Here is a 26,107-nt window from a genome sequence, read left to right as displayed (position 1 = left end):
TTCTCAAGCCATCTCAGAACCTTCACCCTAAGCCCTCCCATTATTCAGTCTTCACCATCCCTGAGGTCCCCTCCTCCACGCCCTCGGCCCTCACCATCCCTGAGGTTCCCCCCTCCACATCATCAGTCCTCACCATCCCTGAGGTTCCCCCCTCCACATCATCAGTCCTCACCATCCCTGAGGTTCCCCCCTCCACATCATCAGTCCTCACCATCCCTGAGGTCCCCCTCCTCCACATCATCGGTCCTCACCATCCCTGAGGTCTCCCCCTCCACGCCATCGGTCCTCACCAGCCGAGGTCCCCTCCTCCACATCATCAGTCCTCACCATCCCTGAGGTCTCCCCCTCCACGCCATCGGTCCTCACCAGCCGAGGTCCCCTCCTCCACACCATCAAGTTCAAAAAGGAGGCTCCGCGAGGAGCCAGCAGCAGCAGCGTCTGAGGCAGCAGACCCAAGAGAGGAAGGAGAGGCGCTGAGAAAGCCCCTGTGAAGAGCTGAGCACACAAGAGCAGCAGCAGAGGCAGCTCTGCCCCGAGGGCCGACAGGGAGGAAGCAGCAGTACCTGTGGCTGCCTATACCTCCCTGTATAAAACTTTAACTTGGAAATGTATTTAACAGCCTCTTTTTTTTTTTTTTTTTTGAGACAGAGTCTCATTTTGTCACCTTGGGCAGAGTGCCGCAGCATCACAGCTCACAGCAACCTCGAACTCCTGGGCTTAAGTGTTTCTCTTGCCTCAGCCTCCCTCGTAACTGGACCACAGGTGCCTGCCACAAGGCCCAGCTATTTTATTTTTTTTTTTATAATTGCCATTGTTGTCTGGCAGGCCTGGGCCAGGTTCGAACCCACCAGCCCTGGTCTATGTGGCCAGAGCCCCAGTCGCTGAGCTGTAAGCACCGAGCCTTCATTGATTTTTTTAAAAAAGGTGAAATAAATACAAGAATAACTTACTAAGGTAAACACATGGAACCTGTGAACCATACTGACTAACTTTAATCAAGTCCAGCCCTCTTTTTTCCTACATAGACATCTGCTAGGTTTTTCAAATACCAGTTGTTTATCATTTATTCATTTTATGAGTTTCTTTAAACTTTCATTTTATTTTTCCTACCATACTGAATACTGAAAAAGGGTGTGGGCAACATGACGGTGATATTGAATGTGACGCGAGGACACTGGACAAGCCAACAAACAGCCTGTGAATAAACTCCGCACGGGAGCAGGGCAGCTCTCCCAAGTTCTGTCTCAAAGAATAGCAGAGGAGAGAATGAAAAGGTGAGCATGGGTCAAACGGTAAAGGCCAGACTTCTAAAAGCCTGTGATAAAACACCTAGACTTTATCACGGAGGTGCTGAAAGCCAAGAGCGTTTCCAGAAGGAACCAGTTTTAGGAAGATGTTTATGGAGAACAGATTGAAGGGGAAAGACCAGAGAGGAGACACCTGAAATAAATGGGGTAAAATGCGGAGGAGGAGCATTCTTAATAAAGTTGCAAAAGACAGAAAACTGCCCAAGTGGCTGAAGCCGAAAAGAATTCATCTATCAACTCACAAAATTATGTAAAAAAATACAATTACTTAGTGACCACCTATCCTGAGAAAAGAGACCCCAAGGAGGGAAGCTACATCCCTTACCCTGTGCTTCCTCCCAAAGTGAGCTTTCTAGAGTCTTAAAACACATCTCCCAGTTCCTTGTTTCAAATGGTAATTTGCTAGAATAATTGTGTGGTATACGTTCATTCACTCCTTCATCCAGAAACTATTTAATGAAAGACTAACACGAGCCAAGCTTTGTGTTGCCAGCCAGTAGGTATGTGCACTGGTGGGGAAAGGAAACAGCGAAGCCCTGACTCCTTCTCCTGCACAGACTTCATAACTAGGGGAGAACAATTCCCTTAAAAGCTTGTGAAAACTCCTTTTCCTCACTTAAGAAAAACAGAAGGTGGTAGAAGATGTTGTAAGGTTCTAGACAGATAACTTTAGGAGGAACCATGGGATCAGGTATCTAAATTCTGTTGAAAATATATTGTTTTAGGCGATGCCTGTGGCTCAGTGAATAGGGCACTGGCTCCATGTCCCAAGCGTGGTGGGTTCAAACCCGGCCCCGGCCAAACTGCAATTAAAAAAAAAAAATCTTGTTTCTAAGGCAATGCACTCTGTGGGCCATTGTATATCCGTATTTATTTACATATGTGTATGTGGAAATGCACACATATTTGGAAATACATATATATTTGAATACTGTATATAAATACATATATATACACACTGTCTTCATAGACTTCATCCTATCCTTCACATGATTAAATAAACAGTCTTATTTTAAAAATCACCAAATCTCTAAGAATAAACTGAGAAAATTATTTTGTGTGAACATCTTTGCTTGTTTAAATCTCCTACATAAGATAAATACCTCAACAGTGGTCTAATAAAAGGTATATATATGTTATTGATCATGTATGCTCTGGTAAACCAGATGTATTTTGTTGTCATGACACTTTGGTGAAATTGTAGATAAAGACTTAAATTTAAAAAGAAAACTTAAGGGGCAGCGCCTGTGGCTCATAGGAGTAGGGCACCAGCCCCATATGCTGGAGGTCATGGAACTTCAAGTTTAACATTAAGTGACAACTCAGACTTCTTCTAGGACTAAAAAAAAAACAAAAAAAGAAAGGGAAAAAAAGCTTACCTTCAAGTGAAAAACAAACAAAACCAGTAGTAAGTCTGATAACTCAGTGATCGACGGGTCAAAATAACTTCCTAGGCTAGCAAGAAGCTGAGCTCCAAGTGGAATTCTGAAGAACTGCCCCAAAACTTATCATATGTGAAAACTGACAGTGGCAACGCAGATTTTAGAAGAAAAGTTCACAACCTTCACAGGCATACATACATTAGGACAAGGGCCAACAGCTGTGACAGCATTATATTATGACAGAAATTAAATCTAGTAAATATAAGGTTAAATAATGTTCAGTATACCGCTCTGAAAAAGAAATTGCATTGTGCAACGTTTTTCAAAAGAAAAGAATAAAAATACAACCTCTTTCATGCCCTAAATTTATTTTAATTTAAGGACTCACATATATTTTTCCAATTAAAAAAAATCTATTTTAAATCTATTACAGAGAGTGAAGACAGGAAGCACAGTGCGGCTGCCGTTGCCTTAGTCCAGGCGAGAGAGAGCAGCGGCTGCATGAAGGCTGGCAACGAGTAGAAAGAAAACAGACAGAGAGGTGAGGGTGAGAAAGAACTGAGTGTCTGACGGGAACGCAGAGGGGGAGACAATGAAGACCCAGGCGACTTCCGTGTGCAGGACTCGGGCAACTGAGTGGCATGGTGCATCTACTGCCGTGAAGGAGGTAAAACCAGGGGAAGAACAGGTCTGAGGAGGAGGATCACTGTCTCACACACCCTGAGTCTGAGCAGTCACAAGTCAAGAAGAAATCCCCGTTGGTACTTTGATATAACGTCGGGGGCTATGAAGCGGTACCTGTGATTCACATTCAGATATGGAGTGTTATATCATTTAGTCAGGAAGTAAGCCAGGAAAAAAAGTTAAGTCAGAGGTACTGAGGACTTACTAAGTAGTCAAATAAAATCAGCTCAAAAATTTGTTTGATTCTCCATTAATGTGAACGGCTTAAACTGTCCTCTAAAGAGGCACAGGTTAGCTGACAGGATACAAAAACTCAGGCCAGATATCTGCTGCATAAAAGAGTCACATCTTACCTTAAAAGATAAATATAGACTCAGGGTGAAAGGATGGTCGTCCATATTTCAGGCAAACAGGAATCAGAAAAAAGCAGGTGTTGCAATTCTATTTGCTGACACAATAAGCTTTAAACCAACAAAAGTAAAGAAAGATAAGAATGGTCACTACATATTTGTTAAGGGTAATACTCAATATGATGAGATTTCAAGTATGAATATTTATGCACCCAACCAGAATGCGCCTCAATTTATAAGAGAAACTGACACACATGAGCAACTTCAATTCCTCCAGCTCCATAATAGTCAGAGATTTCAACACTCCTTTGGCAATGCTGGACAGATCCTCCAATAAGAAGCTGAGCAAAGAAATTTTAGATTTAAACCTAACCATCCAACATTTGGATTTAGTAGACATCTACAGAACATGTCATCCCAACAAAACTGAATACACTTACTTCTCATCAGCTCACGGAACATACTCCAAAATCGATCACATCTTAGGTCACAAGTCTAACCTCAGTAAATTTAAAGGAATAGAAATTATTCCTTGCATCTTCTAGGCCCACCATGGAATAAAAGTTGAACTCAGTAACAAGAGGTATCTGCACACTTATACAAAAACATGGAAGTTAAATAACCTTATGCTGAATGATAGCTGGGTCAGAGATGAGATTAAGAAGGAAATCGCCACATTTTTGGAACAAAATGACAATGAAGACACGAATTATCAGAACCTCTGGGATACCGTAAAGGCAGTCCTAAGAGGGAAATTTATAGCACTGCAAGCCTTCCTCAAGAGAATGGAAAGAGCGGAAGTTAACAACTTAATGGGACATCATAAGCAACTGGAAGAGGAAGAACATTCCAACCCCAAACCCAGTAGAAGAAAAGAAATAACCAAAATTAGAGCAGAATTAAATGAAATTGAAAACAAAAGAATTACACAACAGGTCAATAAATCAAAAAGTTGGTTTTTTGAAAAGGCCAATAAAGTAGATAAACCTTTGGCTAACCTAACCAGGAAAAAAAAGAGTAAAATCTCTAATTTCATCCATCAGAAACGACAAAAACGAAATAACAACAGACTCCTCCGAAATTCAAAAAATCCTTAATGAATATTACAAGAAACTTTATTCTCAGAAATATGAAAATCTGAAGGAAATTGACCAATACTTGGAAGCATGTCACCTTCCAAGACTTAGCCAGAATCAAGTGGAAATGTTGACATGACAATAACAAGTTCTGAAATAGCATCAACCATACGAGATCTCTCTAAAAAGAAAAGCCCAGGACCAGATGGCTTCACGTCAGAATTCTATCAAACCTTTAAAGAAGAATTAGTACCTATTATTACTCAACCTGTTCCAAAATGTAGAAAAGAAGGAAGACTACCCAACACGTTCTATGAAGCAAACATCACCCTGATCCCCAAACCAGGAAAAGACCCAACAAGAAAAGAAAATTATAGACCAATATCACTAATGAATATAGATGCAAAAATATTCAACAAGATCCTAACAAACAGAATCCAGAAACATATCAAACAAATTATACATCATGACCAAGTCAGTTTTATCCCAGGGTCTCAAGGCTGGTTTAATATACATAAATCCATAACTATAATTCAGTACATAAACAAATTTAAAAAACAAAGACCATATGATTCTCTCAATTGACGAGGAAAAAGCTTTGATAATATCCAGCATCCCTTCATGATCAGAACACTAAAGAAAACTGGTATAGAAGGGACATTTCTTAAACTAATAGAGGCCATCTATAGCAAACCCACAGCCAATATCGTATTGAATGGAGTTAAACTGAAATCATTTCCACTCAGATCAGGAACCAGACAAGGCTGCCTATTGTCTCCACTGCTCTTTAACATTGTGATGAAAGTTTTAGCCATCACAATTAGGGAAGAAAACGCAATCAAGGGTATCCATATAGGGTCAGAAGAGATCAAACTTTTGCTCTTCGCAGATGATATGATTGTGTATCTGGAAAACACCAGGGATTCTACTACAAAACTTTTAGAAGTGATCAAGGAATACAGCAGCGTCTCAGGTTATAAAATCAACATTCATAAATTGGTAGCCTTTATATATACCAACAATAGTCAAGCTGAAAAAACAGTCAAGGACTCTATTCTGTTCACAGTAGTGTCAAAGAAGATGAAATACTTGGGAGTTTATCTAACAAAAGACATGAAAGATCTCTATAAAGAGAACTATGAAACTCTAAGAAAAGAAATAGCTGAAAACATTAACGAATGGAAAAACATACCATGCTCATGGCTGGGAAGAATCAACATTGTTGAAATGTCCATACTACCCAAAACAATATATAATTTTAATGCAATCCCTATTAAAGTCCCACTGTCATAGTTTAAAGATCTTGAAAAAATAATACTAAGTTTTATATGGAATCAAAAAAAACCCTGAATAGCCAAGACATTACTCAGAAATAAAAACAAAGCAGGAGGAATTACACTATCAGACCTCAGACTATACTATAAACCGACAGTGATCAAAACAGCATGGTACTGGCACAAAAACAGAGAAGTATATGTCTGGAACAGAATAGAGAACCAAGAGATGAATCCAGCTACTTACCATTATCTGATCTTTGACAAGCCAATTAAAAACATTCAATGGGGAAAAGATTCCCTATTTAACAAATGGTGCTGAGTGAACTGACTGGCAACCTGTAGAAGACTGAAACTGAACCCACACCTTTCACCATTAACTAAGATAGACTCTCAACTGGATTAAAGATTTAAACTTAAGACATGAGACTATAAAAGTACTAGAAGAGAGTGCAGGGAAAACCCTTGAAGAAATCGGTCTGGGCGAGTATTTTATGAGGAGGACCCCCCGGGCAATTGAAGCAGCTTCAAAAATATACTACTGGGACCTGATCAAACTAAAAAGCTTCTGCACAGCCAATAACACAGTAAGTAAAGCAAGCAAACAGCCCTCAGAATGGGAGAAGATATTTGCAGGTTATGTCTCTGACAAAGGTTTAATAACCAGAATCCACAGAGAACTCAAACGTACAAGCAAGAGAAGAACAAGTGATCCCATCGCAGGCTGGGCAAGGGACTTGAAGAGAAACTTCTCTGAAGAAGACAGGTACACCGCCTACAGACATATGAAAAAATGCTCATCATCTTTAATCATCAGAGAAATGCAAATCAAAACTACCTTGACGTACCATCTAACTCCAGTAAGATTAGCCCATATCACAAAATCCCAAGACCAGAGATGTTGACATGGATGTGGAGAAAAGGGAACACTTCTGCACTGCTGGTGGGAATGCAAATTAATACATTCCTTTTGGGAAGATGTTTGGAGAACACTTAGAGATCTAAAAATAGACCTGCCATTCAATCCTATAATTCCTCTACTAGGTATATACCCAGAAGACCAAAAATCACATCATAACAAAGATATTTGTACCAGAATGTTTATTGCAGCCCAATTCACAATTGCTAAGGCATGGAAAAAGCCCAAGTGCCCATCAATCCATCAATGGATTAATAAATTGTGGTATATGTACACCATGGAATATTATGCAGCCTTAAAGAAAGATGGAGACTTTACCTCTTTTATGTTTACATGGATGGAGCTGGAACATATTCTTCTTAGTAAAGTATCTCAAGAATGGAAGAAAAAGTACTCAGCCCTCCTATGAAACTAATTTTTGGCTTTCATATGAAAGCTATAACCCAGTTATAACCTAAGAATAGGGGGAAGGGGGAGAGAGAGGGGAGGGAGGGGAGGGAGGCGGGAGGATGGGCGGAGAGAGGGTGATAGGTGGGATTACACCTGCGGTGCATCATACAAGGGTACATGTGAAACTTAGTAAATGTAGAATATAACTGTCTTAACACAATAACTAAGAAAATGCCAGGAAGGCTATGTTAACCAGTGTGATGAAAATGTGTCAAACTGTTTATAAAACCAATGTATGGTGCCCCATGATCTCATTAATGTACACAGCTATGATTTAATATTAATAAAAAAACAATAAAAATAAAAAGCTATTAATTACAAAACAAAAAAATTGTTTGATTTAATACAAAGTTTGTTGGAGTCACTAGCTGGTGGAGTTGTGAGAGGATAGGACACACTGCAGAGAGTTAAGAGTTAATGAGAGGGGCCGGCCTCAGTGGCTCACGCCTGTAATCCCAGCACTCTGGGAGGCCAAGGCAAGTGGAATGCCTGAGCTCACATGTTAGAGACCAGCCTGAGGCAGAGCAAGAACCCATCTCTAAAAATAGCCAGATGAGGTGGCAGGCGCCTGTAGTCCCAGCTACTCAGGAGGCTGAGGCAAGAGGATTGCCTGAGCCCAAGACTTTGAGGTTGCTGTGAGCTGTGCAGCTACAGCACTCTACCGAGGGTGACAAAGTGAAACTCTGTCTTAAAAAAAAAAGAGTTAATGGGAGGTCAGGAACAGAGTATATAACTGAGCAATCTGGTCATGAGGGTGAAGAAAGAACACAGTACCTGGAGGGGAAAGTAGAGAGGTCAGCAGATTGGTGGAAGGAATATGGAGTGGTTGTCAGGAAGGCCGGGAGAGATGTAAACATGTTTTTAAAAGCCGATGAAAAGGACACAATAGGAAGAAATAGGTTAACACATTAACTTCCCTGTGAGTTGTATTTAACTCACACTAGTTTTGAGCCTGGGGTCTCATGAAGCATATATAACTCACACATCTCTACCTTGGGAACCTCCTGGTGCTCAGGCAAGTGACACTGCCACACTGCTGCATAGTGAGGGGTGGCCCCTGGGTAAAAACCAGCAGAAATTTTTATTAACTTAGAAAAGATCATTTTGTTTTTGAAGCTTTTATTCCATTTTCTTATTAAAACAACATGGCCCCAGGGAAAAAGTTTGTTTTTGTTCTGGAAGGCAGTCAATGTGTTATAGGTGATGGAAAGAAAAGAGAGATTTGATAGTCTTAAGATTTCCTGAAAGGGAGATCTAGGGCATAAAATTAAAACCCATCCTACAGAGGACAACACATTATCAATTGTGCTTCAAGGGAAAGTGAGCAAGCTCTCAGGGTTTAGAGCAGAATCTGGAATTCCCAGTTTCTTTCTGAAGGTGGAATGGAATGCAAGTAGGATTTTTGGCTTAATGGAGGAGGTAACGATTTGATTACAGAAATTGGAAACTGACCAATTGTGTTAAAGACCCAGGGAAATTTGTTAAACATAAAATTTACCGTGATTCCATTCTTTCCTGCTGTACACTTACAGAAAATTTTAGGGCTCACATAAGATATATATTCATAGTAATGCACTTTTATAACTTCAGAACACAGTTTACAACAGCTTACCTAAAATAAATGATTATGTGGCTCTTGTATTGCATCACAGCTGAGTCTACTAATTTTCCCCATCTAAAAAGGTATATACATTTTCATCACCAAGATGTGAGGTAGACGCCATTAAGTTGCCTTTCCTTTTTCTTTCTTTCTTCTTTCTCTTTGAGAGAGTCTCACTCTTGCCCTGAGTAGAGTGCCATGGTCTCAGAGCTCACAGCAACCTCCAACTCCTGGGCTTAGGAGATTCTCCTGCCTCAGCCTCCCGAGTAGCTGGGACTACAGGCACCTGCCACAACGCCCGGCTATTTTTTTGTTGCAGTTTGGCAGGGGCTGGGTTTGAACCTGCCACCCTCGGTATATGGGGCCGGCGGGCCACCCTCGGTATATGGGGCCTGCTCACTGAGCCACAGGCGCCCCCCAACCTCAAACTCTTGAACTCAAGCAATCCTCTTGCCTCAGCCTCCCAAGTGGCTGGGACTACAGTTGCCTGCCACAATGCTGGCTAAGTTTTCCGTTTTTAGTAGAGACAGGGGTTACACTCTTGCTCAGGCTGGTCTCAAACTCCTGAGCTCAAGTAATCTATCCGTCTCAGATTCCCAGAATGCTAGGATTATAGGCATGAGCTACCATGCCTGGCCTTTTTTTTTTCTTTTCTTTTTGAGAAATCCAAGTTTTTAGTATCAACCTCATCATATTACCACAACTATAAAATGCATTGATATGTAAAATGTTAACTTCATAAAAATATAATTCATTTTGTATACAAATGTGCAATCCTTATTAATCTGATTAGATGACCATAGTTTGGCTAGACTCTTACATGTTAATATTGGAATCAAAGATTTTTCTAAACATATTAGAGCATTTTTGTTTTCTTGTTTAACTGGCTAAACTTTAAGACTTCAGCAAGTCAGTTATCATATTTGATTGCAAACTAACGTTTCATTTATTCATTAAAGGTTGCCTTTTTAGAATCTGCTTAGAAACACTTGACTGGCAAGAAGAGTTACTGAATAATCTTGAAATATTAATAATACATTTAACAATTTTTTAAAATTTTACCAAGTTAGCATGGCTTTCCTGAGTTATCAACCATTTTTTTACTCTAGGCTTATACCCAAAGTGATCTTCAATGATCACTAACCTTTACTATCAATATACAGAACGGCATAAATTATGTGATTTAGACTTCAAAAATATTTCCATGGGAGGACGCCTGTAGCTCAGCGGGTAGGGTACCAGCCACATACAACAAGGCTGGCAGGTTCGAACCCAGCCCTGGCTAGCTAAAACAACAATGGCAACTGAACCAAAAAAAATAGCCAGGCACTGTGGTGGGCGCCTGTAGTCCCAGATATTTGGGAGGCTGAGGCAAGAGAATCACTTAAGCCCAAGAGTTAGAGGTTGCTATGAGCTGTGACGTCCACCAGCTCCGGTGCATGTGGCCAGCACCCTAACCACTGAGCTACAGGAGCCCAGCCCAAATTCTAATTTTCATTACTAAGTATGAAATTGTAAGAATTTTTTTTTTGAGGCTCAGTACCCGTAGCACAGTGGTTACGGCACCAGCCACATGCATTGAGGGTGGCAGGTTCGAGTCTGGCCCGGGCCAGCTAAACAATAAGAACAGCTGCAATAAAAAAACAGCCAGGCATTGTGCAGGCACCTTTAGTCCCAGCTACTTGGGAGGCTGAGGCAAGAGAATCACTTAAGCCCGAGTTAGAGGTTGCTATGAGCTGTGACGCCACGGCACTCGACCAAGGATGACGTAGTGAGACTCTATCTCAAAAATAAATAAAAAATAAAAAAGAGTATTTTTTGAAAGAGCCTAACATGTAAGCCTACTTTAAGAAGCCAAAAGGAATAAGAAAGCTAAGACGAGTCATATACTCCTTGAAAGTCTTCTAAAACACCATCCATTTATTTCACTCTTAGAAAACTCTCCTGTATTTATCTAAAGTAAATACAAGTCAGGAAAAAATGAATAGCTGATATCATTATTATGTTTACATGGACTTTTCAATCAATTTCAAAGGTGAAAATTCAGTAGAATCACTTCTATTATAATATTTTCTTAACAAAAAACACATAAGAAATATCAACAAAAATACTCTCCAGGGCTTTCTTTTCAGTATATCAATGAGTTGAAATTTAAAGTCATCAATATAGATATGATCAACTTTTTGTCAGATCCTCAAATTTTTTCCCTCGTAGTAACAGTATGAGATACGTCTTTTACTCAAATTCTGAACTATCAATGTTTAGGAATTAAAAACATTTAAGTAAAAAAGGTGCTTTTCCATGTTAAAGTCCATAGTAAGGCTATGTTAGGGTGCCCAAAGCACTAAACATAAAACCCATACCCACCGCCTATTGCATTAACACTGCAGAAGTATCTGCAAAAGTATCTAATACTTGTATAATTCCTCTGCATAAAATTTGCTTGCTTTACTTCAAATACCAAATGACAGACTATATCGTTATAGTGGTTGCAGAATATTATAAAAGATTTTTTTGATCACTGTAAAGCAGCATTAAATCTTCAAGAAAAGCACAGCATGGCTGCATTTTGGAAAGACTCTGAGCTGTAATGTAATGCAACAGCTAAGCCTCTCTTACGTGGTAAAGGCCCATGGTGACTAAGCCAGGTAGGCCCTGCCTACCAAATTTTTCTTCTTTTTATAGCATACGCATTTCGCCCCCTTTTAACATATAGTTTAGAGTGCTCTTTAGTTTATCAGTATGTTAAAATTTTTTAAATTACTGTTCAAGACGAGTTAGAATGATTCAGCAACTAAATCTTATACCTAAGAACAAGGTAAGGAAGCTGATTTTTGTCTAAAGCAACCAAAATTTCACTCAAGAAAATCTACCTCTCTGGCCAGAGAAAAAAGAATTAGTTTATATCAACTAATTCAGTAAAGATGGCTATGAAACTGACCAGCAGAAAAATAATTTAAATTAACAGTCAGATAAATCAGTACCTAAATTCTGTAATTTTGCTGTTACTTTCAACAGATGAAAAGCATCCTGGCTCATTTTATTTTAACAGGCTCAAAACATAATTAACACATTTTAAGAAGATACTATCCTTACAAGCACCTTCCCTTTTAAATATTTCTTTACTATTACCTGCAAACAATAGGTAACAGAGCTTTGCCTCTGTTCTTCCTTCTTTTATACTAACATTATTCACAGCTTGAATAAAACACTACAATATTTATGAAATTAGTCATGGTAATAAGAGCACTATTTATAATTTACTATTTATAGACACCCTCTGCAACTTTCTGCAAAGCTTTTTACCCTCTTTGTTTCAAATTTCAGGGTTTTTAAAAAAAAAGGATGGGGGGCAGGGAAAATACATTCTGGAAGGGGCACCAAATAAAAGCATTAACAAACATAAAGAGACGAATCTTTTTCCATATTGGGCAGTTAAGGTTAATTAAAAAAAACAAAAACAAAAGCTAAACCACAGATTGCAAGAGTTCACACCCTGCAAACGTGGCCTATTTACCCTAAAAACATATAATAAATAAATACAGATCAAATGCAAAAATAACATTTAATATTCAGACTTTAAATCTTGAATTTAGTTAAACTGTCTCATTATCATTTTCATTTCAAAATCTATCTTATGGTTCAGAAAAATAGCTTTCATCCAGTGATATTCTAAAAATAGACTCCAACTGTCTTCACACAAGAAACAATTACGCTTGGTTATAGTCCTACCATATCAGCCACATCACCAATATCTAAAATTCTCATTTAACCCCATTTTTGGCAAGCAAAATGGTAACTAAATATACCGAAAAAAAAAAAAAATCTTACCTATACGTTGCATTTTCTTTCAAATGCAAAATGGTTAGATTCCCCTTCCACTTAATCAGTACAGGGTCTGGGCATTTTTCAGTCTGACTTGCAAATATTTGCTTTCCCTCTTAGGGCATAGCATCCGCAGGGTCATACAGCACTACTTACATTCTCTTCCACATAAAAATCAGACATTACATGAAAGGAAAAGAAAGACAGCCCATTTCAAAGCAGCTGGCAGACCTCCACTGGCAACCTGCCAAGCCTCTGCTAACCCTTCCTGTCTTCCCGAGCATGCTCACTGGAAACCAACAGCACGTTACTATGGCAACTCTGTAGGCAGCCTGTAAGTATGAACCGCCATTCTGATTTCAGAGTGTAAAAAAACCCAAATACTGCAGTGAAAGTAAAAAGAAAGAAATAGCGTATGCTTCCGTCACATAAAAGTATATTCATTTTCTTTTATGGATTCTTATTTGTGTAAGTAAAACAGAAACAAGCATTCCACGTTTTTTCCAGACAAATACTTTTCATGGTCAAATAGGTCCTTTCCAGTAAATTCATTCTCTTTGTCTTGCCCCTAAACCCCTTTACTCCATAACCACCAAAAAGATACTAGACAGTTTATCCCCTTTGAAAAAACACTGCTAAATAACTAGACAACCCTAGGCATGTAAGTGATGATGCCACACCTTCATGGGCCATTTCCTACAGTCATATGCATGTTTTAAACGACATGGCAATATCACAAAGACAGCCATTAGCACTTACAAACTACAACATAAACCTTTTCTATGATTTTTTACAGACCAGATCTGGGTTCAAATTCCTATCCTCCACATTTTAATTGTGCCACCTTGGGAAAATTACTTAACCTTTCTGAATCTCACTTTCTTCACCTTTAAAGTAGAATAAAAACAGTTACTTTATATGGTAACAATTTAAACAAGTTAACACACATAGAATACTTAAAAATTACATTTCTTTCCTCTTGGGTTGTTTGAAAAACAAACAACAAACAGTTTGCACTTGTTGATAAATGAACCTGAAAAGTACTTCTCTGTGACCTCTGAGTTACACACTGAGCTCTGAGGCACAAAGCTTACTCAATCCCCAAATTCAGCTGTGCTAGAAATGGAAAGAAACAAATAATAGAGAAACTAAACAGAGGGAAAATCATGCAGGTGTAATTCTTACTGAAGAGCATTAAAATGCTTTTGCTTGTTACAGATGTTAAATTATCCCTACCATCTCTTCCTCTGCCTTTCTGGCCTCCTTTTCCTTCTCATCATCATTTTCTTCAGCTGGGCCACCTTCATCATCGCTACTGGATGACTCAAGGATTTCGCTTAGATCCATTTTCCAATTATCAGGAACAACTCCAGTTCTTAAGAAGACGCTTGCTTTCTGAAGCCCTACGAGGGAAAGCACACTTCAGCAAGTGCTACAGAATCGGCGGCACAGAGTCACACAAAAGACATGACGCTCAGAGGCCGAAGAGCCGAATTCAAATCCAGCTGTAATTTGGGAAACCATGTTGTAAGCTTGATATATTTGCTAAGTTTTAATATTACACGAATGTTTGTTATCACGATAGGGAATACTGTGATAAATGATAATGGTAAAACATGAAAAATTAAACTTACCTGAAAATTACAAACCAAATATTTCTTTTTTTTTTTTTTTGTAGAGACAGAGTCTCACTTTATCGCCCTCGGTAGAGTGCCATGGCATCACACAGCTCACAGCAACCTCCAACTCCTGGGCTGAAGCAACTCTCTTGCCTCAGCCTCCCGAGTAGCTGGGACTACAGGCGCCCGCCACAACGCCCAGCTATTTTTTTTTTTTTTTTGTAGAGACAGAGTCTCACTTTATGGCCCTCGGTAGAATGCCGTGGCCTCACACAGCTCACAGCAACCTCCAACTCCTGGGCTTAAGCGATTCTCTTGCCTCAGCCTCCCGAGCAGCTGGGACTACAGGCGCCTGCCACAACGCCCGGCTATTTTTTTGTTGCAGTTTGGCCGGGGCTGGGTTTGAACCCGCCACCCTCGGTATATGGGGCCGGTGCCTTACCCAGTGAGCCACAGACGCCGCCCAACGCCCAGCTATTTTTTGGTTTGCAGTTCAGCTGGGGCCGGGTTTGAACCTGCCACCCTCGGTATATGGGGCCGGCGCCTTACCAACTGAGCCACAGGTGCTGCCCCAAACCAAATATTTCATCTAGACATTAAAAGAAAATCAAATAAGAGTGGATACTAACTCTAAAAAAGTTAAAACAAAAACAAAGAATATTTAGTCTTACTTTATTCACTAGGACCTATAGTATCAAATAACAGACTGATTCCTCTTTATTTTACCTGGTTTAGTGGAGAGCTCAGCTTCTGGTAGATTGAGAATGTCTATTTCCTTAATGTCCTTTCTTGCTATAGAGTAACTAATTATAGAAAGAAGAATAAAGGGGATTAAAAAGAAATTATCACTTAAATAGTCCATGTTAACATATGGAAAAATATAAACCTTGAAATTAAAATTTTGCTTATAAATTGTATTAGAAGTCTAAGACCATTTATATCAATCCTTAATAAAGGGCAAGAGGTAATATAGGTAATGTTAATTTTGATGTTTTACATACTCAAAGTACACTAATTAGAGAGCCTCAAATTCATAATATTTCAATCTATACCATCTTCCTACAGAGAATAAGGAGTAATTAATATTAGCATGATGTTTTCAGCACTTATAGATATCTATTCTAATATTTACTATTTATTAATTGTATTATTCATGTTAGTCAAAAAACCCATTTACTATAAGGCATTATTAAAATATTTTTAAAATTAATTATAAGATACATTGATATTAAATATTTTACAAATCAAATTTTTCTTTTCTCTTTCTGTTTTTGTTGTTTTGCTTTTTGAGACAGAATCTCACTATGTCACCCTGGGTAGAATGCCATGGCAGCACAGCTCACAGCAACCTCAAAATCCTTGGCTTAAGAGATTCTCTAGCATAAGCCTCCCAAGTAGCTGAGACTACAGGTGCACGCCACAACGCCAGGCTATTTTTTGTTGCAGTTGTCATTGTTGTTTAGCTGGGCCAGGTCGGGTTTGAATCCACCACCCTTGGTGTTTGTGGCTGGTACCATAACCACTGTGGTATAGGAACCGAGCCACAAATCAAATTTTTCATAACTCAATAATAAATATATACATTTTAGAAGCACATTTTTTTTTGAAAAAAAGTACATTTTTGTGGTAATAGAGCAGGGATGAGAGTAAGAAAGTTTCTAAAAGTGTGGCTTTTAATCAGAAAAATATCAAAATAATTATTCTGGTAATATAGGCTCTATTAAAAAATCAGTTTCATAGTTCTTAATATATAAAATAGTATACTTCATAAAACTACAAAATTTTACAATTGTGGATAAAACTAATACCATGCTTCTTTTGTGTGTTTTTTTTTTTTGAGACAGTCTCATATGTCACCCTCGGTAGAGTGCCATGGCGTCATAGCTCACCGCATCCTCCAACTCTTGGGTTTAAGCGAATATCTTGCCTCAGCCTCCCAAGTAGCTGGGACTACAGGTGCCTGCCACAACACCTGGCTATTTTTTGGTTGCAGCCGTCATTGTTGTTTGGTGGGCCCGGCTGGATTCAAACCTGCCAGCTCAGGTGTATATGGCTGGTGCCTTAGCCACTTGAGCCATAGGCGCGGAGCCAGCCTGGCTATTTTTTGTTGCAGTTATCAGCCTTAGTGTATGTGGCTGGCACCATAACCACTGTGCTATGGGTGCTGAGTCTCATGCTTCATTTTTTTTTGAGACAGAGCCTCAAGATATCACCGTGGGTAGAGTGCCATGGTGTCATAGTTCACAGCAACCTTCAACTCCTGGACTTAAGCAATTCTCTGGCCTCAGCCTCCCAAGTAGCTGGGACTACAGGTACCTGCTACAACGCCCAGCTATTTTTTGGTTGTAGTTGTCATTGTTTGGCAGGCCCAGGCTGGATACGAACCTGCCAGCTCTGGTGTATGTAGCTGGTGCCTTAGCTGCTTGAGCTACAAGCGCTGAGCCTCACACTTCATTTTTTAAAAAACTTTTTAATACTGTTCTCATGTAGCATCCAGTTTTTATAATAAAACTTATCAGTAGAAAACGCCCTATATTACAAAACGTCAAAACATGACTTTTCGTTCATTAATGATTAGACTTTTAAAAATAAAGACTTGGAGGCAGGAGGCCATTTTCTTCCTTCCATGTAACATTATTCAGTGACTCATTACTCACAATTTAGAATCAATAAATGACCGAACTAAACACTGATCCTTTTTCACTGTGACATCATCATTACAGCTGGGCGATATCACCTGAAATAGAAAACAGTAACAGATTAATTCCTATTTCCCTTTCTCAGAAAAAGAACATTTTCAAAAAGAACAACTCTGGATTCATTCATTTCTCAAGCGGGTTATATTTCACAAGAAATAGCTTCACTGTAAATAGCTCCCGTTATAATCACTTAGGGAAGAAGATCTCCTTATATTTTTTGTTTAGTAGATTGGTTTTCTAGATGTTTAACTTACCCTTAGTCATTAGATTATAAAATAAATAATTAATGAAATATAAATTGTGACCAGTAGCTTCAAAATATCAGAATTTATAAGATAAATAATGATTCATTTATTGTCCAAAATGTAAAATGATCTGTGATGAAAATTTGGCATATCAAAATTTTTAAAATGTACTTGAATCAGGATCTATTTATATTTTTATTTACTTATTTACTTGAGACAAAGTCTTTTTCTGTTGCCCTGAACAGAGTTCAGTGGCATCATCACAACTCATTATAACCTCAGACCCCTGGACTCAAGCAGTCTTCCTTTTTTAGCCTCCTGAGTAGCTGAGACTATAAGCATGTACCACCACAACTAGCTAATATTTCTATTTTTAGTAGAAACAGGATCTCACTCTTGCTCAGGTTGGTCTCAAACTCTTGAGCTTAAATGATTCTTCCTGCCTTGGCCTCCCAGAGTTCTGGGATTGTAAAGTGATTTTTTAATTTTTTAAAATTAAATCAGGATTTAATTTTTTATTTTTACTTACTTATTTAAATATTTAATTATTTATTTAAAAATTTTTTAAAATTAAATTTTTTTAAATTTTAAATCAGGATAGTAATTTTAAAAAATCACTAGTCATCTTTTTACCAGGGCATGTACAATTCTTAGTGATTAAAGAAAATCAAAAGAGGGTGGTGCCTGTGGCTCAGTGAGTAGGGCGCCGGTCCCATATGCCAGAGGTGGTGGGTTCAAACCCAGCCCCGGCCAAAAAAAATAAACCACAAAAAAAAAAAAAAAAAAATGTTATAAAAAAAAAAAAAAGAAAAGAAAATCAAAAGAAATATAAACAAAGAACTTCTAATTTCTGAATTTTTGAAAATATTTAAACAGTATCATTAATAAGTAATCTCTGTATGCTTTATAAAACTTCAAACATTATAATTTAAAAAAACTTAAGTTTCCTAATAAATTATAGAAATATACTTACCACATGGGACATAACTGTAAGAGGGACTTTATCTGACAAATGCAATCAGTGTAACCTGGTTCTCTGTACCCTCAATGAATCTCCAACAATAAAAAAAAAAAAGAAATGTACCTGCCTCACACTTTCCCTAATATTAGCCTCCCTGCTACAATCAAGCACTGCTCACATGCCTTCACACAAGGATGGAATTGCTCTATACCTGCATTGCCCAGAACAGTACCAGTGAGTTACACGGGGCTTAACACTTAAAATGTGGCTGGTGCAATGAGAGAACAAGTTGTTAATTCTATTTAATCTTAATTAATTTTCATTTAAACTTAAATAGGCACATATGGCTCATGGTTATCATACTGAAAAGTGAATATCCAGATCATCAAGTATTCCTGGCAGCCACATCCGCTGTTATGAAAGTATTAACATACAGCTTGTAGGCCCTATTAATGATTAGACTAATAATGTAGTTGTACCTGCCTTTAAGGAGCTTAGAGGGTAAAAGAGGTGCCAACATTAAAAGACACTCAAAAAAGAACACAACAGAGAATCAATACAGTGATGCTAGGCCCAGGATAATGTGGGAATACCTGGGAGGAAGATTTCATGCAGCACGGGCAAGGAAAAGGCGTGGCAGCAAAGGCTTCAGGTGAGTCTCACACGATGAGTAGGCACAATCCAAGGTCTAATGACCTCACCTGTGAACTATTCTCATGACATTCAAATTGATTCCTGCCACCTCCAGTCTTTCCAACAATTGACCTAACTTATCAATACCTCATTAACATTCCTAAACATGGAGCTCAAAGAACATCACTATTCTGCAAAATTCTCTGCAGAATTATGTCCCAATTCCTTAGATGAACTTTTAAAGATCATTCAAATAAATCACTGTCGTCATATTTCCTATTATTCCCCACCCACCTCAAATATTTAGCTAAAATGGATTCCCAGAGCAAACAGCTATATGAATAAACCTTTCATTTTTTCTCATTTATTTTCAGAAAGTCCTCTAGTAAAGATCTGCCTGCTAACTTTATTTATTTTTATTTTTATTTTATTTTTTGAGACAGAGCCTCAAGCTGTTGCTGGGTAGAATGCCGTGGCGTCATAGCTCACAGCACCCTCCAACTCCTGGGCTTAAGAGAGTCTCTTGCCTCAGCCTCCCAAGTAGCTGGGACTCCTGCCACAACACCCGGCTATTTTTTGGTTGTAGTTGTCATTATTGTTTGGCAGACCAGGGCTGAATTTGAACCTGCCAGCTCTGATGTATGTGGCTGGTGCCTTAGCCGCTTGAGCTACAGGCACCAAGCCTGCCTGCTAACTTTAAATCCTTCAATGTTCAGCTCAAAAGCATTGCCTCCATGAAGGCTTTCTGTGTTTTCTTCAAATAAGTATCATCTCTCAGGCCAAGAAGTCTTAATATTGAACACACACTATTTTATATTCTAGTTACTTGATTATTTGCATTAGATGTAAAATCTTCAAAGGTAAGAATGGAGTCTCTCTCTTTTTTTTTTTTTGAAACAGAGTCTCACTTTGTCACCCTGGGTAGAATAGTGTGGCATCACAGCTCACAGCAGCCTCCAACTCTTAGGCTTAAGCGAGTCTCTTGCCTCAGCCTCCCAGTTAGCTGGGACTACAGAAGGCTGCTACAATGCCCAGCTATGTTTTTTTTTTTGGTTGTCACTGTTGTTTGATAGGCCCAGGCTGCATTTGAACCCCTGCCAGCTCCAGTGTATGTGGCTGGTGCCCTAGCTGCTGAGCTACAGGCACTGAGCCTCATCTTTTATTTTCAATTATCATTGGCAAGTGATACATCTATTTAGTAAATAAAGGAAGTTGTTAAAAAAAAAAAAAAAGAACTGGCAAGATATGATTATCCTTAATCCAAATCCATTTTCTTTCTTTCTTTTTTTTTTTTTTTGTCGAGACAGAGTTCTACTCTATGCCCTAAGCAGAGGCAATGGCATCGTAGCTCACTGCAACCTCAGACTCTGGCTGTGGGCATCCTGCTGCCTCAGCCTCCGAAGCCGCTGGGATTACAGGCGCTCGCAGCGGCGCCCGGCTGGGTTTTTCCATTTTTTTCCATGAGTCGGGGTCTCACTCTCGCTCAGACAAGCCTCGAACTCCTCAGCTCAAGCAATCCTCCCTCCTCAGCCTCCCACAGTGCTGGGATTACAGGCGTGAGCCACAGCGCCCGGCTCCAAATCCATTTTCTTATCTGCTTATACAACTGACAAGGTCAAAGGATTTTCAAAATTTTCCTATGTAAATTTATCATCTAGAAACTAAGTAATATATATTCACGTGTACATAGAAATTTTTTAAAAATGGCTTTAGCTCTTTAAAGAGATACATTTTTGTGCCACATTTATTATTATTATTGGAGATAAGTGATATCAAAACTCAAAGAAGGAGCATACTTATTAGCAGGAGACTGTACAGAGAAGGGTAGAACTTACGTGATCTTTACAAGACAGTAACCCTTCCTCTTCAATACTCCTGGTCCTATTCCAATGTATAGAAAAAATGTTTTTTAATTTACTATATACTCCTTAATTACTGTGTAATCTCCTTGTGTGTATAGCAACTTCTTGAGGGCAATGTGTTGCAAATCTCTTTCTCTTCTCAGGAACTCAGAAGAAAGATGAACTCACTGCAGATCCTCAGTAAATACTGATTAAGGAAGAGTAAAAGGCTTACACAAGTGAAGTATGTTACACAGGGGCAGTAGAAGACAAAACTTCAGTTTCCACTGAAAATCACACAGAAACGAAGAGCTTGCACAAACAATGCAAAATTGATCAATTAGGCAGACTCAGTAGAAGTTCTGTTGCCTTTCGTAAAAGAACAGAGCTATCATGATCAAATCAGTATTTTTAAAAGATTTCTCTATAAAACTTTCCTTCTGGAAAATCAGTCTGAATTTAGTAAAGGAAAATTTAAGAATCAATTTAAGGGAATCCAGGGTAATGGGAATAATGTAAACAGAGGCTAATGGGCACATTTTTGAGGGAAGAAGTGAAAGAGCCCAATAAATAGTTCAGAAATAACAAAATGTTCCAGACCTGACAATGGCTGTTCAATTTTTAAATCTCCAAGAAAGTCCAAATTTGTTAAATACTTTTTATTTCAGGAGACAGGGTCTTGCTCTGTCGCCCAAACTGGAGTGTAGAAGGGAGAATACAGCTCACTGCAGACTCAAATTCCTGGGCTTACATGAGCCTCCTGCCTCAGCCTCCCCAAGTGCTGTGCTTGTCCCAATACTTTCAAAGTATTTTAAATGCTTTTAAAAAATCCATTCTAAATGAATATTTACATGGTCAGTTAACTCTGCACAGAATTCTTACTTACCAAAGCAGGATACCACTCAGTCCTCTCAGCAGCAGACACCACGGTTACAACTTTTCCCAGTAATTCATCACTGAGACGTCGCTTGTCTTCATCTTCCTCTTCACTACTTTCTTCTTCCTTTTCGTCTTCAGTGCTAAAAATTAGAATAACTTGATCATCATCCAAACATGAACCCATTATCTGGTACAGTCAGCGTGGTGTGAATTTAACACGGTCAATTCAATTCCTAATGGATTACCCTGCAGCAGGAGCCTCTTCGTTCTTGTTGTAATTGAAGAGATGGACACTTCCTTAGCCTCACAGAAGGGCAGAGTCCTAAGCTGGCTATGGTAACTCTGAGTCCACTTCCCTAGATCAATGAGTACTTGGTCTTAGGCTCTCCTGCCAACCACCAGCTGGGACAGAAAAGCCTAATTATACAACCATTAAGTACTTACTGGACCACACATTTTTTAAAAAATAAAAGATTGCCCTTTTCTTGTTAAGCCAGATACCATATAATTTAACTTTCTACATGGCTATGAAGATCTCATTAAAACACATATGAAGATTTATTTAGGTAACTTATTTAGAAAACTAAAGTTTTTCCTAAGCATCAACAATACATATTTTAATTTTAAGCCTATTATTTTTTTTCTTTTCTTCTCTGACAAGTGCACGGGATGAAGGCCCATAATTTTTTAAATAAAATGAGTAGGTCTTCTTATTTTTTAATTGAGACAAGATTGAATGTAGTGGTGCATTCACTGGGACCTGGCACTCCTGGGCTCAAGCAATCCTCCTGAGGAGCTGGGACTACAGGTGCAGCGTGGCACAAGGCCCAGCTCATTTGTTTTGGGTGGAGACAGGGTCTTGCTATGTTGCTCAGGCTGGTCTTGAACTCCTGGCCTCAGGTGATCTTCCCACCTCAGCCTCTCAAAGTCTGGGATTATAGGCATGAGCCACCATGCCCCGCTGAATTCTGGATGAATACATATTGAATAATTTGACATCTTCTTGAAGATATCCTGCAATACATTAATACCGTTGGAGTTTACCAAAGTATGCAGAGCCATTAACTCTTATTAAATAGCTTAAAACAACTTAATTCCTCATCTCTCATGGCTTTAGTCATCTTCCTTACAGGCTGGTTGGTCACCAACTCCCCCACAGGGCTTTCTTTACTGACCGTATCTACCAGTTTTTCCGGTCCTTCCATCTTAAATCTGTTGCTCTCTGAAAAACCACATGACTCAACTTGTTAAAATTAAGGATGCTTTCAGTAAAAGACCATTGGACTAGCTTATAAATAAAATACTGGGTATTAACAATTTATGAAATACATATCATGTAGAGTACTTACAACATGCTGATAAATGTACACACATTACCTAACCCTCACAAAAACTTGCAAGATATTTATCATTCCCCTTTTCTTTAGCTATGAACTAGGAATATGGTACGTTTTTGTGAAGATTATAGCATTAATATATGTATGTACTTAACTTCAAAGAGGTTAAATAATTTTCCCTAAGCGAGGTATCTAGGTAAGTCACTGAGGTGAGGTTTCTACTTGGGGCTCTCGAAGGTCTTTTATTACTTTCTGGTTTGTCACTTAGGTATTATTTGACTTTGCTGTCTAAAATCTTCACAGTATACTCCCTGGTAGCAATGAATATTACCTGCATCCTGGTTTTGGAATATTACTTCCCACCAAAAGGAACCAGGGGCCCTTAAAGAAATGGCCAAATCCAGGGCTAGAGCAGGAAAAAAATATGAGCTCTCCTTGCCTTGTCAGGCCACAAAGTGAAGTGCTCAAGAAATGGTGAGAACATTATCAAAAGGGCACAGAAGCCAGCCTCAAAAGGCTCCCATTGGCTAAATCTGAGACAACTTGAGCAACAAAACGAATTTTGGAACAATGAATTATAATCTATTATGTGAAATCAGAATCCACAAATCCACTGTGGTGATTAGGAAAAGATTTCCATTACAGTTAATGACAACTAGGAAAGACAGCAGGAATGAAAACTTAAATATCACCTTGTGCTGTCATAGTAGTACTAACTGATGTAGGCACAAATATCAATGGGTGATTATACCACTGAATGTCTCAAGGTATCTCCAAACATTGTTTTTAAGTTAAAAAGGGAAAAATGGTAACTTTGAGGTTGAGAAAGTTGGCAGATGCCACCTTAACCAGGTGATCACACTATCACCAATCATGGCACAAATTGGTAACACACACTTGTTAATGTGCCTGCCTTAAAGGGGACACAGCACGCCTTACACCAGGGCTTCTCAACCTGTGGGTCACAACCTACAGGAACTGTATTAAAGGGCCGTGGCATCAGGGAGGTTGAGAACCACTGTCTTACACAATATTACCGTCAAAATGTATTACTCGAATCTAATAGTGAAAAAGAAATCACATAAGCCATGCTGAGGAACAGTCTACAAAACTACTTGCTCATTCTTCAAACATATCAATGTCATGAAAAAGAAAAAAAGGATAAAGGACTTTTCTGGATGAAAGGAGACTCAAGAACCATACAAACTAAATGTGATGCTTGATCTTGTATTGGACCTTGGAATAACAGGGCTCCGGGGATGCTATAAAGGCTGTTATTGGGATAACTGCCAAAACATGAAGCAGTGACTATGTTTTACTAGGTAACAGTATTCCATCAATGTTAAATGTGCAGAATTTGATATTCATTCCATCGTTATGTGACAGAATCTCCTTGTTTTAAAGCAGGGGTGTCCAACCTGCAGCCCACAGGCTACGTACTGATTTTGTGAGGACTTTTATTGCTTATCTGTGTTGTCCGGTAACGGAAAAGGTATGCACGGACATTTTTTTGCTAATCAGCTTTTGTTAGTGTTTGTGTATTCGATGTGTGGTCCAAGACAACTGTTCTGCTTCCAATGTGCAGCAGCAGAAAAAAAAAAAAGGCTGAAAGGTTGGACACCCCTGTTGTAAAGTATATACTTTAGCAAAGAGTTCTGACGCTGGCCACTTTCTCTACAATAGTTCAGCAAAACAAATCTATTATAAAATCAAAAAATAATTACAACATGTATATGTATATAAAGAGAAGAAATGATGAAACAAATGTGTAAAAAAATGTCTGATTTGGAGAATCCAGATAAAGAGTATGTAGAAGTTCATTGTACTAGTCTTGCAATTTTTATGTTTGAAATTTTCAAAAGAAAAAGAAAAAAACCCACATATACTCAATAAAAACAGGAAAATCATCATATCAATTAGGGAGTTAGACAAAGTAACTTAAAACAAATAGCTTTTTTTTTTTTTTTGAGACAGAGTCTCACTTTGTCGCCCCGGGTAGAGAGTGCCATGGCATCATAGCTCAGAGCAGCCCCAAAGTCTTGGGCTTAAGAAATCTGGCCTCAGCCTCCCTAATAGCACCCACCACAATGCCCAAAGATGGGGGTCTCGCTTTGGCTCAGCTGGTTTCCAATCTGTGAGCTGAGGGAATCACACGCCTCAGCCTCCCAAGTGCTGGGATTATAGGCGTACGGATAGCATTTTTGAACAGGAAAGTATGGTAATTCTTGGGCAAGGTAATGGGAATTAAGAACAAGGTCTACTCAAAGTAAAACATCTAACTGCAGGATATAAGATGCTATGGAAAGGTTACGCAAACAAATTTAGTCAGTCTAAGAAAATCACTTGTTTAATGTTGCAATAACTGTAGTGTCATGATACCATATATGAAGAAACTCACACGGGAAGAGAAGACCTCCTTCCTCTGTTTGTCTTCTTTGCAATTACTGGAGTTCCAAAATGCTCTGGATTTGTTAATGGAAGCTGATCAAGAGTCTAGATAAGAAACAGACAAATTAAACCACACTTTACCTTTGGGTCAGTAACTATTGTTCAACCCAGACAGCTCCTCCAGGTCATCTTACCTCACTCTCTGCAAAATGTCTCTCCCCTTTCAGGCAAAGAGAGGTTCGTCTCAATGTTCTCTCATCACCATCATCAAACACTACAAGATAGAAGAGAATTTATCCACACTGATTAAATAAAAAATTAATGACACAGAATGTGCTATTACTACTATTAATTAGAACTTAGCATTTGTAAGAACAAGTATTAGTCATTTTCCAAAACCTTTTAAAATGAGCATACCACATTTTTCATTCCTTGCATGCCAAACACAGGCTAAATGGCCGCCTACAACTGCTAAAGTATTTCCATTTGCTTTTTTGACTTCTATAGAATGACCTTAACTCATTAGGAACCTCGTCAAAGCACAAATATTAAATTACCTGTAATCTTAGAAGAATGAGCAAAACACTGATTTTCTTTTCTTTCTTTTTTTTTTTTTTTTGTCACCCTAGGTAGAGTGC

General features: G+C 38.7%; 1 protein-coding gene across 4 annotated transcripts in view; it reads right to left on the bottom strand.

Moving 5' to 3' along the window:
* Positions 1-26,107, bottom strand: part of ARID4A (AT-rich interaction domain 4A) — an 84,669-nt gene that overhangs the window by 42,996 nt on the left and 15,566 nt on the right. For all 4 annotated transcript variants that reach the window (XM_053602352.1, XM_053602353.1, XM_053602350.1 and 1 more), the window contains exons 6-11: positions 25,664-25,743; positions 25,480-25,574; positions 21,752-21,884; positions 17,144-17,223; positions 15,213-15,289; positions 14,104-14,270 (exon numbers count right to left, since the gene is read on the bottom strand). In XM_053602352.1, the coding sequence (XP_053458327.1) occupies positions 14,104-14,270; positions 15,213-15,289; positions 17,144-17,223; positions 21,752-21,884; positions 25,480-25,574; positions 25,664-25,743 (632 nt within the window). The remainder of the gene's footprint in view (positions 1-14,103; positions 14,271-15,212; positions 15,290-17,143; positions 17,224-21,751; positions 21,885-25,479; positions 25,575-25,663; positions 25,744-26,107) is intronic.

The sequence above is a fragment of the Nycticebus coucang genome, chromosome 9 (genome assembly GCF_027406575.1).
Source record: "Nycticebus coucang isolate mNycCou1 chromosome 9, mNycCou1.pri, whole genome shotgun sequence".
In the NCBI taxonomy this organism is placed as follows: Eukaryota; Metazoa; Chordata; class Mammalia; order Primates; family Lorisidae; genus Nycticebus; species Nycticebus coucang.
Note: the sequence above shows the minus strand (reverse complement) of the source record. Positions and strands in the feature narration are given on the sequence as shown.